Source organism: Lathamus discolor, unplaced genomic scaffold (assembly GCF_037157495.1).
Source record: "Lathamus discolor isolate bLatDis1 unplaced genomic scaffold, bLatDis1.hap1 Scaffold_89, whole genome shotgun sequence".
In the NCBI taxonomy this organism is placed as follows: Eukaryota; Metazoa; Chordata; class Aves; order Psittaciformes; family Psittacidae; genus Lathamus; species Lathamus discolor.
The window spans coordinates 49,782-64,858 of record NW_027069398.1 but is presented as its reverse complement, the minus strand read 5'-3'; the positions used below and the strand labels follow the sequence as shown (position 1 = coordinate 64,858).

General features: G+C 60.3%; 2 protein-coding genes across 2 annotated transcripts; one reads left to right on the top strand and one right to left on the bottom strand.

Moving 5' to 3' along the window:
• Positions 1 to 331: 331 nt before the first annotated feature.
• On the bottom strand, positions 332 to 8,064 carry LOC136007044 (antigen peptide transporter 2-like). Its single transcript, XM_065664984.1, has 12 exons — positions 7,989 to 8,064; positions 6,552 to 7,106; positions 6,372 to 6,480; positions 5,667 to 5,797; positions 5,384 to 5,589; positions 4,010 to 4,207; positions 3,787 to 3,915; positions 2,086 to 2,274; positions 1,832 to 2,005; positions 997 to 1,156; positions 777 to 913; positions 332 to 699 (listed from the first exon to the last, which is right to left on the bottom strand). The coding sequence occupies exons 2-12, from the start codon at positions 7,033 to 7,035 to the stop codon at positions 535 to 537; spliced, it is 2,082 nt and encodes a 693-aa protein (XP_065521056.1). The 5' UTR covers positions 7,036 to 7,106; positions 7,989 to 8,064; the 3' UTR covers positions 332 to 534.
• Positions 8,065 to 8,170: 106 nt separating this feature from the next.
• On the top strand, positions 8,171 to 13,592 carry LOC136007042 (antigen peptide transporter 1-like). Its single transcript, XM_065664982.1, is given in 11 exon segments — positions 8,171 to 8,356; positions 8,816 to 8,918; positions 9,010 to 9,346; positions 9,434 to 9,631; positions 10,285 to 10,413; positions 10,501 to 10,683; positions 11,207 to 11,380; positions 11,868 to 12,027; positions 12,107 to 12,243; positions 13,126 to 13,279; positions 13,282 to 13,592. Coding segments are annotated over 11 exon segments (1,782 nt in total). The 5' UTR covers positions 8,171 to 8,259; the 3' UTR covers positions 13,392 to 13,592.
• The last annotated feature ends 1,485 nt before the right edge of the window (positions 13,593 to 15,077 follow it).

The following is a 15,077-nucleotide window of genomic DNA, read 5'->3' as shown; positions in this document are numbered from 1 at the left end:
TACCCCAAAAGGCGCTAAAATACCCTAAAAGACACTGAAATGGCCCAACCCCCCCCCAAATACCCCAAAACACCCTAAACCCCACAAAAATATGTTCAACCACACTTATCCACAGCAAAAAAACCCTACTAACCACCCCAAAATCCCCCTAAATCGCCCCAAAACGCCTCTCATCCCATCTCACCTTGCCCCCTACCCAACGACAGAGCATCCCCAGCTCCGTGGCCAACCTGTGCCGTGGGCGAACGTTCCCGATGTCCAACTTCCAATCCCCCCTTTCTCCTGCCCTGTATCCTGGCTCTTTGGGATGCTCCGGGAGGACATCACCAGGTCCAGGTAGATGCGGCTTTATTGCCAATCACTGCTCCCCATTGCTGGGGGCATCCGGATGCTCCCGTTGTCACCATCCCATAGCAGGGACCCGGCTCCGTGTCCCCATTGTTGGAGGCATCCGGATGCTCCCGTTGTCACCATCCCATAGCAGGGACCCGGCTCTGTGTCCCCATTGTTGGAGGCATCCGGATGCTCCCGTTGTCACCATCCCATAGCAGGGACCCGGCTCTGTGTCCTCACTGCCCCAGGTATCAGCCCCATGGCAGGACCCAGCCCCACGGTGCGGTTGGCCCCGGCCAGGAGCCGCGGGCAGTGGGTGATGAGCAGCAGCGTCCTGGTGACCCCCAGCTGCACCCAGCGCCACGGCTATGGGACAACGGCACCCTCAGCACCCGCTATAGGGCTGGGTCCACCCCCCATCATCATCATCAGCCCCACATCACCTCCAGCTCCTCGCCTCCCTCCAGGGCACTGGTGGGCTCATCGAGGATGAGGAGGGTCGGTCGGCGCAGCAGAGCCCGGGCTATGGCCACGCGCTGCCTCTGCCCCGCTGAGAGCTGCGCCCCTTTGTGCCCCACATCTATGGGGCACAGAATGGGAGGGGGGGTGAGCAGGATGTGGGGGATTTGGGGTCCTATCCCCCCCCACCCCCCCAGCACTCACCGGTGTCCAGCCCCTGCTCCAGGCCCGTGATGAAGCTCCAGGCTCCGGCCAACGTGGCGGCCGCCTTCACCTCGTGCTCCCCGGCGCCTTCCAGCCCCAGGGTGATGTTGTCTCGGATGGTTCCGGAGAAGAGGATGGGCTCCTGCTCCACCAGCACCACCTGGGAATGGAGCCATGGAATCCCGGCCAGGGCAGGATGCTCCAACCCGGCCTTGAAAGGGATGGAGCATCCAAACCTTCTCTATCCAACCCATTCCAGTGTCCCACCACCGTCTTCTTCCCAGGATCCATCTAACTCTTCCCTTTTCCGGCTGGACCCTCATCCCATCCCTTTGTGGTTGACCACAACTCTTGGAATGGGACCATCCAACCAATTCCTTTTCCACCAAACCCACGTCTCTCCATTCAACCCATTCCAATGTCCCATCACCCTCTTCTTCCCAGGATCCAACTCTTCCAGTTGGAGCCGTTCCTCTTCATCCCATCCCTTTGTGGTTGACCACAACTCTTGGAGCGGGACCATCTGGCCAATTCCTTCTCCACCAAACCCACGTCTCTCCATTCAACCCATTCCAATGTCCCACCACCCTCTTCTTCCCAGGATCCATCTAAATCTTCCCTTTTCCAGGTGGAGCCGTTCCTCCTCATCCCATCCCTTTGTGGTTGACCACAACTCTTGGAATGGGACCGTCCGGCCACCCAAACCCACGTCTCCCCATTCAGAGACATGGATGTGATCCACATCCATGCCCAACCCTGGTCACCACCGCCATTGATGGCCACCAAGATGGATTTGCCCCGTGGTGAAGCCACGGCTCCCCCCTATTGCCCTCACCTCCTGGTGCAGATACCGGTGCTCGTAGTCCCTCAAGGGGACCCCATCCAGCAGCACCTCCCCACTCTGGGGCTCATAGAACCCCTTGAGCAGCGCCGCACAAGAGCTCTTCCCGCTGCCGTTGGCTCCCACCAGCGCCGTCACCTTGCCGGGGAGCACCTCGAAGGTGACGTCCTACATGGGGGGGACATCGGGGTCGGGGGGGTGGCATCACCCGTGGTCCATGCGAGGTGCCCATGGGGCCCCATAGGTACCTGCAGGACGAGGCACTCGGGGCGCGTGGGGTAGGCGAAGGTGACGCGGTGGAAGGCGACGTGGCCGCGGAGGGCGGGCGGGCGCCGGGTGCCGGCGGTGCCACCGGGGGGGACGTGGTGGAGGTTGGCCAAGAGGCGGCGGCTGGCGGTGGCTTTGGCCAGGAGGTCGCCGTGGCTGCTGAGCAGAGCCTGGTGGTGGGAGCAGGGATGGGGGGATAAGGAGAGGGGGTGGGCGTGGAGAAGATGGATGGGTATGGAGAAGATAGACGTGGAAAAGGGATGGATGGACATGGAGAAGATGGACATAGAAAGGGGATGGGTGAATATGGAGAAGATGGACATAGAAAGGGGATGGGTGGATATGGAGAAGATGGACATAGAAAGGGGATGGGTGGATATGGAGAAGATGGACATAGAAAGGGGATGGATGGATATGGAGAAGATGGATGGACATGGAGAAGATGGACATAGAAAGGGGATGGATGGACATGGAGAAGACGGATGGACATGAAGAAGATGGACATAGAAAACGGATGGATGGACATGGAAAAGGGATGGATGGAAATGGAGAAGATGGACATAGAAAGGGGATGGATGGACATGGAGAAGATGGACATAGAAAGGGGATGGATGGACATGGAAAAGGGATGGATGGACACGGAGAAGATGGACATAGAAAGGGGATGGATGGATATGGAGAAGATGGATGGACATGGAGAAGATGGACATAGAAAGGGGATGGGTGGATATGGAGAAGATGGATGGACATGGAGAAGATGGACATAGAAAGGGGATGGGTGGATATGGAGAAGATGGACATAGAAAGGGGATGGGTGGATATGGAGAATATGGACATAGAAAGGGGATGGATGGATATGGAGAAGATGGACATAGAAAGGGGATGGGTGGATATGGAGAAGGTGGATGGACATGGAGAAGATGGACATAGAAAGGGGATGGGTGGATATGGAGAATATGGACATAGAAAGGGGATGGATGGATATGGAGAAGATGGACATAGAAAGGGGATAGATGGACGTGGAAAAGGGATGGATGGACATGGAGAAGATGGACATAGAAAGGGGATGGGTGGATATGGAGAAGATGGACATAGAAAGGGGATGGATGGACATGGAGAAGATGGACATAGAAAGGGGATGGGTGGATATGGAGAAGATGGACATAGAAAGGGGATGGATGGACATGGAAAAGGGATGGATGGACATGGAGAAGATGGACATAGAAAGGGGATGGATGGATATGGAGAAGATGGACATAGAAAGGGGATGGGTGGATATGGAGAAGGTGGATGGACATGGAGAAGATGGACATAGAAAGGGGATGGGTGGATATGGAGAGGGGATGGATGGACATGGAGAAGATGGACATAGAAAACGGATGGATGGACATGGAAAAGGGATGGATGGAAATGGAGAAGATGGACATAGAAAGGGGATGGATGGACATGGAGAAGATGGATGGACATGGAGAAGATGGACATAGAAAATGGATGGATGGACACGGAAAAGGGATGGATGGACATGGAGAAGATGGACATAGAAAGGGGATGGATGGATATGGAGAAGGTGGATAGACATGGAGAAGATGGACATAGAAAGGGGAGGGGTGGATATGGAGAAGGTGGACATAGAAAGGGGAGGGGTGGATATGGAGAGGGGACACCACACCCCGGGGCCTCACCTGCACATAGTGCCCGAACCTGGCCTGGTAGAGCAGGAAGGTGCTGAGATCCCCGGCGGTGCAGGAGCCGTCCCGGAGCAGCTGGTACCCTCGGAACAGCACCAGCACCTGCAGTGCCAGGTGCAGCACCTGCAGGGCCGGGGTGAGCGGGACACTGGGAACAGCAGGACAGGGATAAGTAGGATAACATGGAGGGGGACAGGGGAGACAGGCCCCCCCGTACCCGCTGGAGCAGGGTGAAGAGCATCTCCTCCAGGCTCAGGCGCTGCTTTAGCCTCAGCAGCTCGGTCACGGCCCTGTGGTGCCGTTGCTCCTCCTCCTCCTCCCCGGCGCAGGCCCGGACCGTGTCCATGGCGGCCACCGTGTCCTTCACCACCGCAGCCGTGGTGGCCGTGGCATCCAGCACTGCGCGCTGCAGCACCTGGCCATGGAGACACAAGTATCCCATCCCCATCCCATCCCATCCTATCCTATCCCATCCTCATCCCATCCCATCCTCATCCCACCCTGTCCCCATACCACAACCCCATCTCCCTTGGGCCACCCCACCCCATCCCCACCATCCCATCCTTTTGGTACCCATCCTGTCTCCACTGTCCCACCAAATCCCATCCTTTTGGTACCCACCCTGTCCCCACTGTCCCACCCCATCCCCACCATCCCATCCTTTTGGTACCCATCCTGTCTCCACTGTCCCACCCTATCCCATCCTTTTGGTACCCATCCTGTCTCCACTGTCCCACCAAATCCCATCCTTTTGGTACCCATCCTGTCTCCACTGTCCTACCCCATCCCATCCTTTTGGTACCCATCCTGTCTCCACTGTCCTACCCCATCCCATCCTTTTGGTACCCATCCTGTCTCCACTGTCCCACCAAATCCCATCCTTTTGGTACCCATCCTGTCTCCACTGTCCTACCCCATCCCATCCTTTTGGTACCCACCCTGTCCCCACTGTCCCACCCCATCCCCACCATCCCATCCTTTTGGTACCCATCCTGTCTCCACTGTCCCACCAAATCCCATCCTTTTGGTACCCATCCTGTCTCCACTGTCCTACCCCATCCCATCCTTTTGGTACCCATCCTGTCTCCACTGTCCAACCCCATCCCATCCTTTTGGTACCCATCCTGTCTCCACTGTCCTACCCCATCCCATCCTTATGGTACCCATCCTGTCTCCACTGTCCCACCAAATCCCATCCTTTTGGTACCCATCCTGTCTCCACTGTCCTACCCCATCCCATCCTTTTGGTACCCATCCTGTCTCCACTGTCCCACCAAATCCCATCCTTTTGGTACCCATCCTGTTTCCACTGTCCTACCCCATCCCATCCTTTTGGTACCCACCCTGTCCCCACTGTCCCACCCCATCCCCACCATCCCATCCTTTTGGTACCCACCCTGTCCCCACTGTCCCACCCCATCCCCACCATCCCATCCTTTTGGTACCCATCCTGTTTCCACTGTCCCACCCCATCCCATCCTTTTGGTACCCATCCTGTCTCCACTGTCCCACCAAATCCCATCCTTTTGGTACCCACCCTGTCCCCATCCCATCCCACCATTCCCATCCCACCATCCTGGCCCCACTCCACCTGATAGCGCCCATCATAGACCTTCCTGGTGGTGATGGTGAGGGGCACCTTCAGCGCCGCCAGCAGCGCCAGCTCAGGTGACAGCAGCACCATGAAGCCCCCCAAGCCCAAGACCAGGCCCAGGCTCCTCAAGGCCACGTTGGAGCTCTTGGGCACGGCCCCACACAGCAGAGGCACCTCGTTGGATAACTGGGCACAGAGCTTGGCTGCGGCGATGGGCACGCGGTGAGCGCCGGTGCCGGCGCTGGGATGGGGATGGGGGGGTGCTGGGGGCACCACAAACCTGCTGGAGTCTCCTGGAAGAAGGTGAGATCCCGGTGGAGCAGGTGGGAGAAGAGCTGGGTGGAAGTTGTCAGCTTGAGGCGGGCCTGGGCCAAGAGGAAGAGGCCACCACGGCAGCCGGCAAAGAAGGAGCTGGGGTGGACATGGAGATGACATGGATGCATCGTGGATACATGGGTACCATCAGCATGGGGATGGATGGATGATGGATGGATGATGGATGGATGGATGGGTGGATGATGGATGGCAGATGATGGATGGATGGATGGATGGATGGATGATGGATGGATGGGTGGATGGATGGATGGGTGGATGGATGGATGGATGGATGGATGATGGATGGGTGGATGGATGGATGATGGATGGGTGGATGGATGGATGGATGGATGGATGATGGATGGGTGGATGGATGGATGATGGATGATGGATGGCAGATGATGGATGGATGGATGGGTGGATGGGTGGGTGGATGGATGATGGATGGGTGGATGGATGGATGGATGATGGATGGATGGATGGATGGATGATGGATGGATGATGGATGGATGGATGGATGGATGATGGATGGCAGATGATGGATGGATGGATGGGTGGATGGATGGATGATGGATGGATGGATGATGGATGGCAGATGATGGATGGATGGACGGGTGGATGGATGATGGATGGCTGAACAGGCAGCCAACGAGGACACGTGCCCACCAACCTGCCCAGATCCGCTGCCAGCACCATGCCGAGTGCGACACCAGTGATTCCATCCCCGCTCCTGATGGCCTCCAAAGCCTTCCCGGTGCAGTAGGGCCCAGCCACCTCCCCTGCACGACCACAGATGGGTGACTCTCACCACCACCATCCCCAAGCCCACCCCAAGCCCACCATCACTCACCCAACACGGCCAACGCCAAGGCCATGAAGGCACCACAGAACAGGCGCCATTCAACCCGCGCCAAGGCCAAGAGCTGCCGCACGGCCACCACGGCCTGGACTGTGTTGGAACCCCCTGGCACCGGCATGTCCCAGGCCACCGTGGCCACCATGGCCGCGCCGTGGGTCGCCACCAGCCACCACGGGTTGGCCAGGGCCAAGAGGGGCAGCGCGGAGCCCGGTGGCCCCAGGAGGCTCTGGAGGGTGCTGAAGGCAGCCGGGGTGAGGCCGATGGTGACGGCGGCACCGCGGGGACACGGCAGGGACAGGGCCCGTGTGGCCGCAGTCAGCGCCAGCGCCCGCAGCCCGGCCTCCAGCCACATGGCCACCAGCGGCCACAGTGGCAGCACCGGGGCTACCACGGCCACCGCGGCCACCAGCACCGCGTCCAGGAGCAGCAGCAGCAGCAGCGATAACACTGTGGCCAGGGTGGGCGGCAGAGCCATGATGGGGAACCAGTATGGACCAGTGCGCTCCCAGTACAGCTTCCCCCGTCCCAGTCTGGAGTCTCAGCACCCTGCTGGGCACAAACGGGGTGATCACCGGTCAGGATCGGTGCTCCCAGTACAGCCCCAGCACCCTGGGGCACTCACCAGTCCACACCAGTGCTCCCAGTACACTCCCAGAACCCTTCCCAGTACCCTGAGGCACACAGCAGTCCACACCAGTGCTCCCAGTACAGTCCCAGCAACTTGCTCAGCACCCTGGGGCACTCACCAGTCCACACCAGTGCTCCCAGTACAGTCCCAGCACCCTGCCCAGCACCCTGGGGGACTCACTAGTCCACACCAGTGCTCCCAGTACAGCCTCAGCACTCTGCCCAGCACCCTGGGGCACTCACCAGTCCACACCAGTGCTCCCAGTACAGTCCCAGCACCCTGCCCAGCACCCTGAGGCACACAGCAGTCCACACCAGTGCTCCCAGTATAGTCCCAGCACCCTGCCCAGCACCCTGGGGGACTCACCAGTCCACACCAGTGCTCCCAGTACAGCCTCAGCACTCTGCCCAGCACCCTGGGGCACTCACCAGTCCACACCAGTGCTCCCAGTACAGCCTCAGCACTCTGCCCAGCACCCTGGGGCACTCACCAGTCCACACCAGTGCTCCCAGTACAGCCTCAGCACTCTGCCCAGCACCCTGGGGCACTCACCAGTCCACACCAGTGCTCCCAGTACAGCCCCAGCACTCTGCCCAGCACCCTGGGGCACTCACCAGTCCACACCAGTACTCCCAGTATAGTCCCAGCACCCTGCCCAGCGCCCTGGGGCACTCACCAGTCCACACCAGTGCTCCCAGTACAGCCTCAGCACTCTGCCCAGCACCCTGGGGCACTCACCAGTCCACACCAGTACTCCCAGTATAGTCCCAGCACCCTGCCCAGCACCCTGGGGCACCCACCAGTCCACACCAGCGCTCCCAGTACGGTCCCGTTTGCTTTCACTTTCCTTCTCCTTTCCGCCCCCTTCCCTTTTTCCTCCAATCACCTCCCTCCTCCCCGGTAGCCCCGCCCCCTTTTGGCCCCGCACCTTCCTTCTCCGTCCTCCTCCAGCTCCATCTGCCCAGCAACTGATGACGCGGCTTCCCTTGACCAATCAGAGCCGTCTTTGCTCGCTTTCGCTTTCGATGCTCGGAGGCACCGGAGGGTCCGAGGGGTCCCGGGGCACCCCCGATGGCTCCAGACCCCTCCCGCCGCTTCCTGTCGCTGTTCCGTCCCGAGCAAGGGCGCTGCACGATCGTGGCCGGGCTGATGGTGGCCTCGGTGCTCGGTACTTGGAGGGCAGGAGCCATGTGGGGAGTGAAAGGGGGGGGGGCAGGACCCATGATGGGGGGGGGTAGGAGCCATTGGGGAGGGCAGGAGCCATGGGGGGGTACAATGGGGTGTGGGGTGAGGGGGAATTCCCATGTCCCACATCCCTATAGCCCCATATCCCTATATCCCCATACCCCTATATTGCCATGACCCTCATGTCCCATATCCCCATGTCCTATGTCCCCATGTCCCCATATCTCATATCCCCATGTCCCTATATCCCCATGACCTTCATATCCCATATCCCCATGTCCTATGTCCCCATCTCCCCGTATCTCATATCCCCATATCCCCATATCCCTATGATCCTCGTGTCCCATATCCCCATATCCCCATGTCCCCATATCCCCATATCCCTATATCCCCATGACCCTCACCTCCCACATCCCCATCTCCCCATCCCTCACATCCCCAGCTGAGGTCACCGTCCCCTACTTCACCGGCCACGTCACCGACTGGGTGGCCAGCGAGGACGAATGGGCAACCATCGTCTCCATTGCGCTGCTGGGGGTCACCAGGTAGGCCACTGACACCAGAGGGGGGGCTTGTAGCAGGTGACAAAGGGACCCCCCCTCTCTAACAGAGCCCCCCCCACCGGTGCCACCCCAGTGCCACCACCGAGTTCATCTGCGATGCCACCTACGTGGCCACCTTGAGCCGGGTCTTTGGCCACCTCCACGCCGGGGCCTTTGCTGCCATCCTGCACGGGGACCTGTTGGCGTTACGGGCGCTGGGCGCCGGCGCGGTGACGGCGCGGGTGACCAGGGACATCGATGTCACCCATGAGGCCGTTTCCAACGCGCTGCTCTCGCTGCTGTGGGAGCTGGCGCGGGCGATGCTGCTGCTGGTCCCCATGGCTTGGGTGGCCCCAGCGCTGGCCACCACCACCCTCCTGGCTATGCCGGCGCTCCTGTTGCTCGCCCGGGCTATGGGCAGCGTCCAGCAGGTACCTCTGGAGGGGACATCGGCACCTCCACGTGGGTGCTGTCACCTCCACGTCCCCCATCACCTCCCCGTGGGTTTCTGGTCGCAGGGGCTGTCCCAACGGGTGCAGGAGGCGCTGGCCGGTGCCACCGGGGTGGCCATGGAGACCTTCGAGGCCATGGGCACCGTCCGTGGCTTCGCCTTCGAGGCCGGAGCGGTCCAGAGGTACCAGGAGCGACTGCGACGGGTCCAGAGGCTGGAGGCCAGCGAGGCGCTCACGTACGCGGCCACCAGCTGGATCAGTGGGGTATGGACGTGGGGATATGGGGGGGGGACACACACACATGGGGACAGGATGGTGCGGGGACAGCAGGACACAGGAGGGTTTGAGGTCATGGAGACACAGGGGTGGCCATGGGGACCCGTTGGTGGTGGTCAGGGACACAGGGGTGGCCTAGGGGACCCGTTGGTGATGGTCAGGGACACAGGGGTGGCCAAGGGGACCCATTGGTGATGGTCAGGGACACAGGGGTGGCCAAGGGGACCCGTTGGTGATGGCTGGGGACACAGGGGTGGCCAAGGGGACCCATTGGTGATAGTCAGGGACACAGGGGTGGCCATGGGGACCCATTGGTGATGGTTGGGGACACAGTGGTGGCCAAGGGGACCCATTGGCGGTGGTTGGGGACACAGGGGTGGCCATGGGGACCCATCGGTGATGGCTGGAGACACAGGGGTGGCCATGGGGACCCATCGGTGATGGCTGGAGACACAGGGGTGGCCATGGGGACCCATCGGTGATGGCTGGAGACACAGGGGTGGCCATGGAGACCCGTTGGTGGTGGTCAGGGACACAGGGGTGGCCATGGGGACCCATTGGCGGTGGCCAGGAAGGGGGATAGGGCCCCCCCCCCATTGGGGTCCCCTGGTAGGGGTTGACCTCCTGTCCGTGTCCCCCAGTTCTTGGCGCTGGCTTTGAAGTTGGGGCTCCTCTACTATGGGGGACAGATGGTGGCCGCAGGGACCATCAGCACCGGGGACCTGGTCACCTTCCTCATGTACCAGATGCAGTTCACCAGCTCCATCGAGGTGGCCCCAATGTCCTCCCCCAACGCGTGCCTGTCCCGCTGTGTCCCCAGTGCTGGTCCCATTGCGTCCCCTTCTCCGTGTCCCCAGGTCCTGCTTCGTTACTACCCCAGCCTGACCAAGGCCGTGGGCTCCTCGGAGAAGGTCTTGGAGTTCCTGGATGAGGAGAAGCAGAGGACACAGGAGGGGACGCTGGAGCTCGAGGTGCGGGGTCACCTCAAGCTTGAGGATGTGTGGTTCTCCTACCCCGAGCAGCAAGAGCCCGTCCTCAAGGTGGGCACTGGGATATGGTGGGGCATGGGGACACGGAGACACGGAGGGGGGCATGGGGATGTGGATGGGATCATGGAGGGGATCATGGATGGGGCCATGGGGACATGGATGGGGGCATGGATGGGGACATGGATGGGGTCATGGATGGGGTCATGGGGACATGGATGGGGTCATGGATGGGGACATGGACAGAGACATGGATGGGGTCATGGATGGGGACATGGATGGGGGCATGGATGGGGACATAGATGGGGTCAAGGATGGGGTCATGGATGGGGACATGGATGGGGTCATGGATGGGGACATGGATGGGGACATGGATGGGGTCATGGATGGGGGCATGGATGGGGTCATGGATGGGGACATGGACGGGGACATGGACGGAGACATGGATGGGGACATGGATGGGAGCATGGATGGGGTCATGGGGTCAAGGATGGGGTCATGGATGGGGTCATGGATGGGGACATGGATGGGGCTCATCCTTGGGTTGGGGCCATAGGACATCACCTCTGTCCCCCAGGGCGTGTCTCTGGAGCTGCTCCCTGGGCAGGTCCTGGCCGTGGTGGGTGCCCCAGGCGTGGGGAAGAGCACCCTGGTGTCCCTGGTGCTGGGCTTGTACCAGCCCCACTGCGGGAGGGTGCTGCTGGACGGGCACTCACTGCCCACGTACCGGCACCTCCACCTGCGCCAGCAGGTGCCAGCAATGGGTCCCCAACCATCACCAACAGGTCCCCATGGCCATCCCTGTGTCCCCAACCATCACCAATGGGTCCCCATGGCCATCCCCATGTCACCAGACAAGCACCATGTCCCACATCCCCACGTCCCCATGTCCCACATCCCCGTGTCCTACATCCCTATGTCCCACATCGCTACATCCCCACGTCCCCATTTCCCACATCCCTACATCCCCATGTCCCCATGTCCCACATCTCCATGTCCCACATCCCCACATCCCCATGTCCAACATCCCAATATCTCCATGTCCCACATCCCCACGTCCCACATTCCCATCTCCCATATCCCCATGTCCCCATATCCCCAAGTCCCATATCCCCATGTCCCATACCCCCACGTCCCATATCCTCATGTCCCCATGTCCCATATCCCCATATCCTACATCCCCACATCCCCATGTCCCACATCCCCATCTGCCACATCCCCATCTCCCATGTCCCCAGGTGGCCGTTGTCCCCCAGGAACCGCTGCTCTTCTCCCGCTCCCTCCACGCCAACATCTCCTATGGGGCTGGTGGCCGGAGCAGGGCGCAGGTGACAGCGGCCGCTCGCTGCGCCGGTGCTGACCCCTTCATCCAATGCCTGCCCCACGGCTACGACACAGGTACAGCCCGGCCGTCCCCACGTCCCCGTATCCCATAGCATCCCCACGGCCCTCCACGGCCCCATCTCCCTCCCCGCAGAGGTGGGGGACCTGGGGACGCAGCTCTCCGGGGGTCAGCGCCAGGCCGTGGCCATCGCTCGTGCCCTGCTGAGGGACCCCCGTGTCCTCGTCCTCGATGAGCCCACCAGCGCCCTGGATGCCAAGACCAGTGCTCAGGTGGGAGGTGGCACCTGTGAACCCTCTCTGTCCCCTTTGTGCCCCACTTTGTGTCCCCATTGTGTCCCCTTTGTGGCCCCACTGTGTCCCCTTTGTGCCCCCTTTGTGGCCCCACTGTGCCCTCATTGTGTCCCCTTTGTGTCCCCATTGTGCCCCCTTTGTGGCCCCACTGTGCCCTCATTGTGTCCCCTTTGTGTCCCCATTGTGCCCCCTTTGTGGCCTCTTTCTATTGTCCTCCCGGGGGGGGTGGTGGGGGGGTGGGCCTGGTGCCTGGGTTCCCATTGCCACCAGTCCTGGGGTCCCCTTGGTGCCTGGTCCCCTGGGGCCTTCCCATGTCCCCTTGCTCCCTGGTCTCCTTGTCCACTGGGCCCTCACTCTCAGTGTCCCCATGTCCCATATCCCCATGTCCCATACCCCCATGTCCCATACCCCCATGTCCCCATGTCCCATATCCCCATATCCCCATGTCCCATATCCCCATGTCTCATATCCCCATGTCCCCATGTCCCATACCCCCATGTCCCATATCCCCATGTCTCATATCCCCATATCCCCATGTCCCATATCCCCATGTCCCCATGTCCCATATCCCCATGTCCCCATGTCCCATATCCCCATATCCCCATGTCCCATATCCCCATATCCCCATGTCCCATATCCCCATGTCCCCATGTCTCATATTCCCATATCCCCATGTCCCATATCCCCATGGTCCCATATCCCCATGTCCCATATCCCCATGTCCCCATGTCCCATGTCCCCATGTCCCATATCCCCATATCCCCATGTCCCATATCCCCATGTCCCCATGTCCCATATCCCCATATCAGCACGTCCCATGTCCCCATGCCCCGTATCTCCGTATCACCACGTCCCGTGCAGGTGGAGCAGGAGGTGCTGAGTGCCGGGCGCTCGGTGCTGCTGGTGACGGGGCAGGTAGCCCTGGCGCTGCGGGCACAGCGCGTGGCCGTGCTGGCCGGGGGACACCTGCGGGAGCTGAGGAACCCCATGGAGCTCCTGCGCCCCGAGAACCGGAGCTGGGAGGGGGGGACACGGAGAACATGGATGGGGATACTGAGAACATGGATGGGGACACGGAGAACTTGGATGGGGACACTGGGAGATGGGATGGGGACACCAAGGGATAGGACCACCACAAGCCATGATAGGGACACAAAGGGATGGGATGGGGACACCAAGGGATGGGACCACCACAAGCCATGATGGGGACACCAAGGGATGGGATGCGATGGGGACACCAAGGGATGGGACCACCACAAGCCATGATGGTGACACTGGGCTCAGGGATGGGGACACCAAGGGATGGGACCACCACAAGCCATGATGAGGACGCTAAGGGATGGAATGGAGACATCAGGGATGGGACCACCACAAGCCATGATGGGGACACCAAGGGATGGAATGGAGACACCAAGGGATAGGACCACCACAAGCCATGATAGGGACAGCAAGGGATGGAATGGAGACACCAAGGGATGGGACCACCACAAGCCATGATAGGGACACAAAGGGATGGGATGGGGATATCAAGGGATGGGACCACCACAAGCCATGATAGGGACACAAAGGGATGGGATGCGATGGGGACACCAAGGGATGGGACCACCACAAACCACAATGGCGACACTGGGCTCAGGGATGGGGACACCAAGGGATAGGACCACCACAAGCCATGATAGGGACACAAAGGGATGGGATGGGGATATCAAGGGATGGGACCACCACAAGCCATGATGAGGACACCAAGGGATGGAATGGAGACACCAAGGGATGGGACCACCACAAGCCACGATGGCGACACTGGGCTCAGGGATGGGGACACCAAGGGATAGGACCACCACAAGCCATGATAGGGACACAAAGGGATGGGATGGGGATATCAAGGGATGGGACCACCACAAGCCATGATAGGGACACAAAGGGATGGGATGGAGACACCAAGGGATGGGACCACCACAAGCCACGATGGTGACACTGGGCTCAGGGATGGGGGCACCAAAGGATAGGACCACCACAAGCCATGATAGGGACACAAAGGGATGGGATGGGGATATCAAGGGATGGGACCACCACAAGCCATGATAGGGACACAAAGGGATGGGATGGAGACACCAAGGGATGGGACCACCACAAGCCACAATGGTGACACTGGGCTCAGGGATGGGGGCACCAAAGGATAGGACCACCACAAGCCATGATAGGGACACAAAGGGATGGGACCACCACAAGCCATGATAGGGACACAAAGGGATGGGATGGGGATATCAAGGGATGGGACCACCACAAGCCATGATGGGGACACAAAGGGATGGAATGGAGACACCAAGGGATAGGACCACCACAAGCTATGATGGGGACACAAAGGGATGGGACCACCACAAGCCATGATGGGGACACTGGGCTCAGGGTTAGGGACACCAGGAGCTCTGAGTAGGGACCATGGAAGCTGTACTGGGCGCATGGTGGCTGGGCTGGGGACGGCACCATGTCCCTGCTGTGGGACCGTGACCATGGGGGCACCCGTGGCCTGCACTGAGTCAGATGTACACATGTATGCATTGCAATCACTTCTGGCACCTCTTGGACATGAATAAACGTTTCCCTGGTATCAATGTTTAGCAGAGTTTGTCCCATTCCCGTGTCCCAGGACCCTCTTCTTGAGTACCAGGACCTCCCTGGACCTCTTCTCCCGGGCACTGGTGCCCCATTCCTCGCGCACGAAGCCCCAGATCCATGGGGATCGAGCCTCACGTCTGAGCTGGATGGGTTTCCAAGGTCACAACGACGCATTTTCCTTATCATGGGTCTGAAGG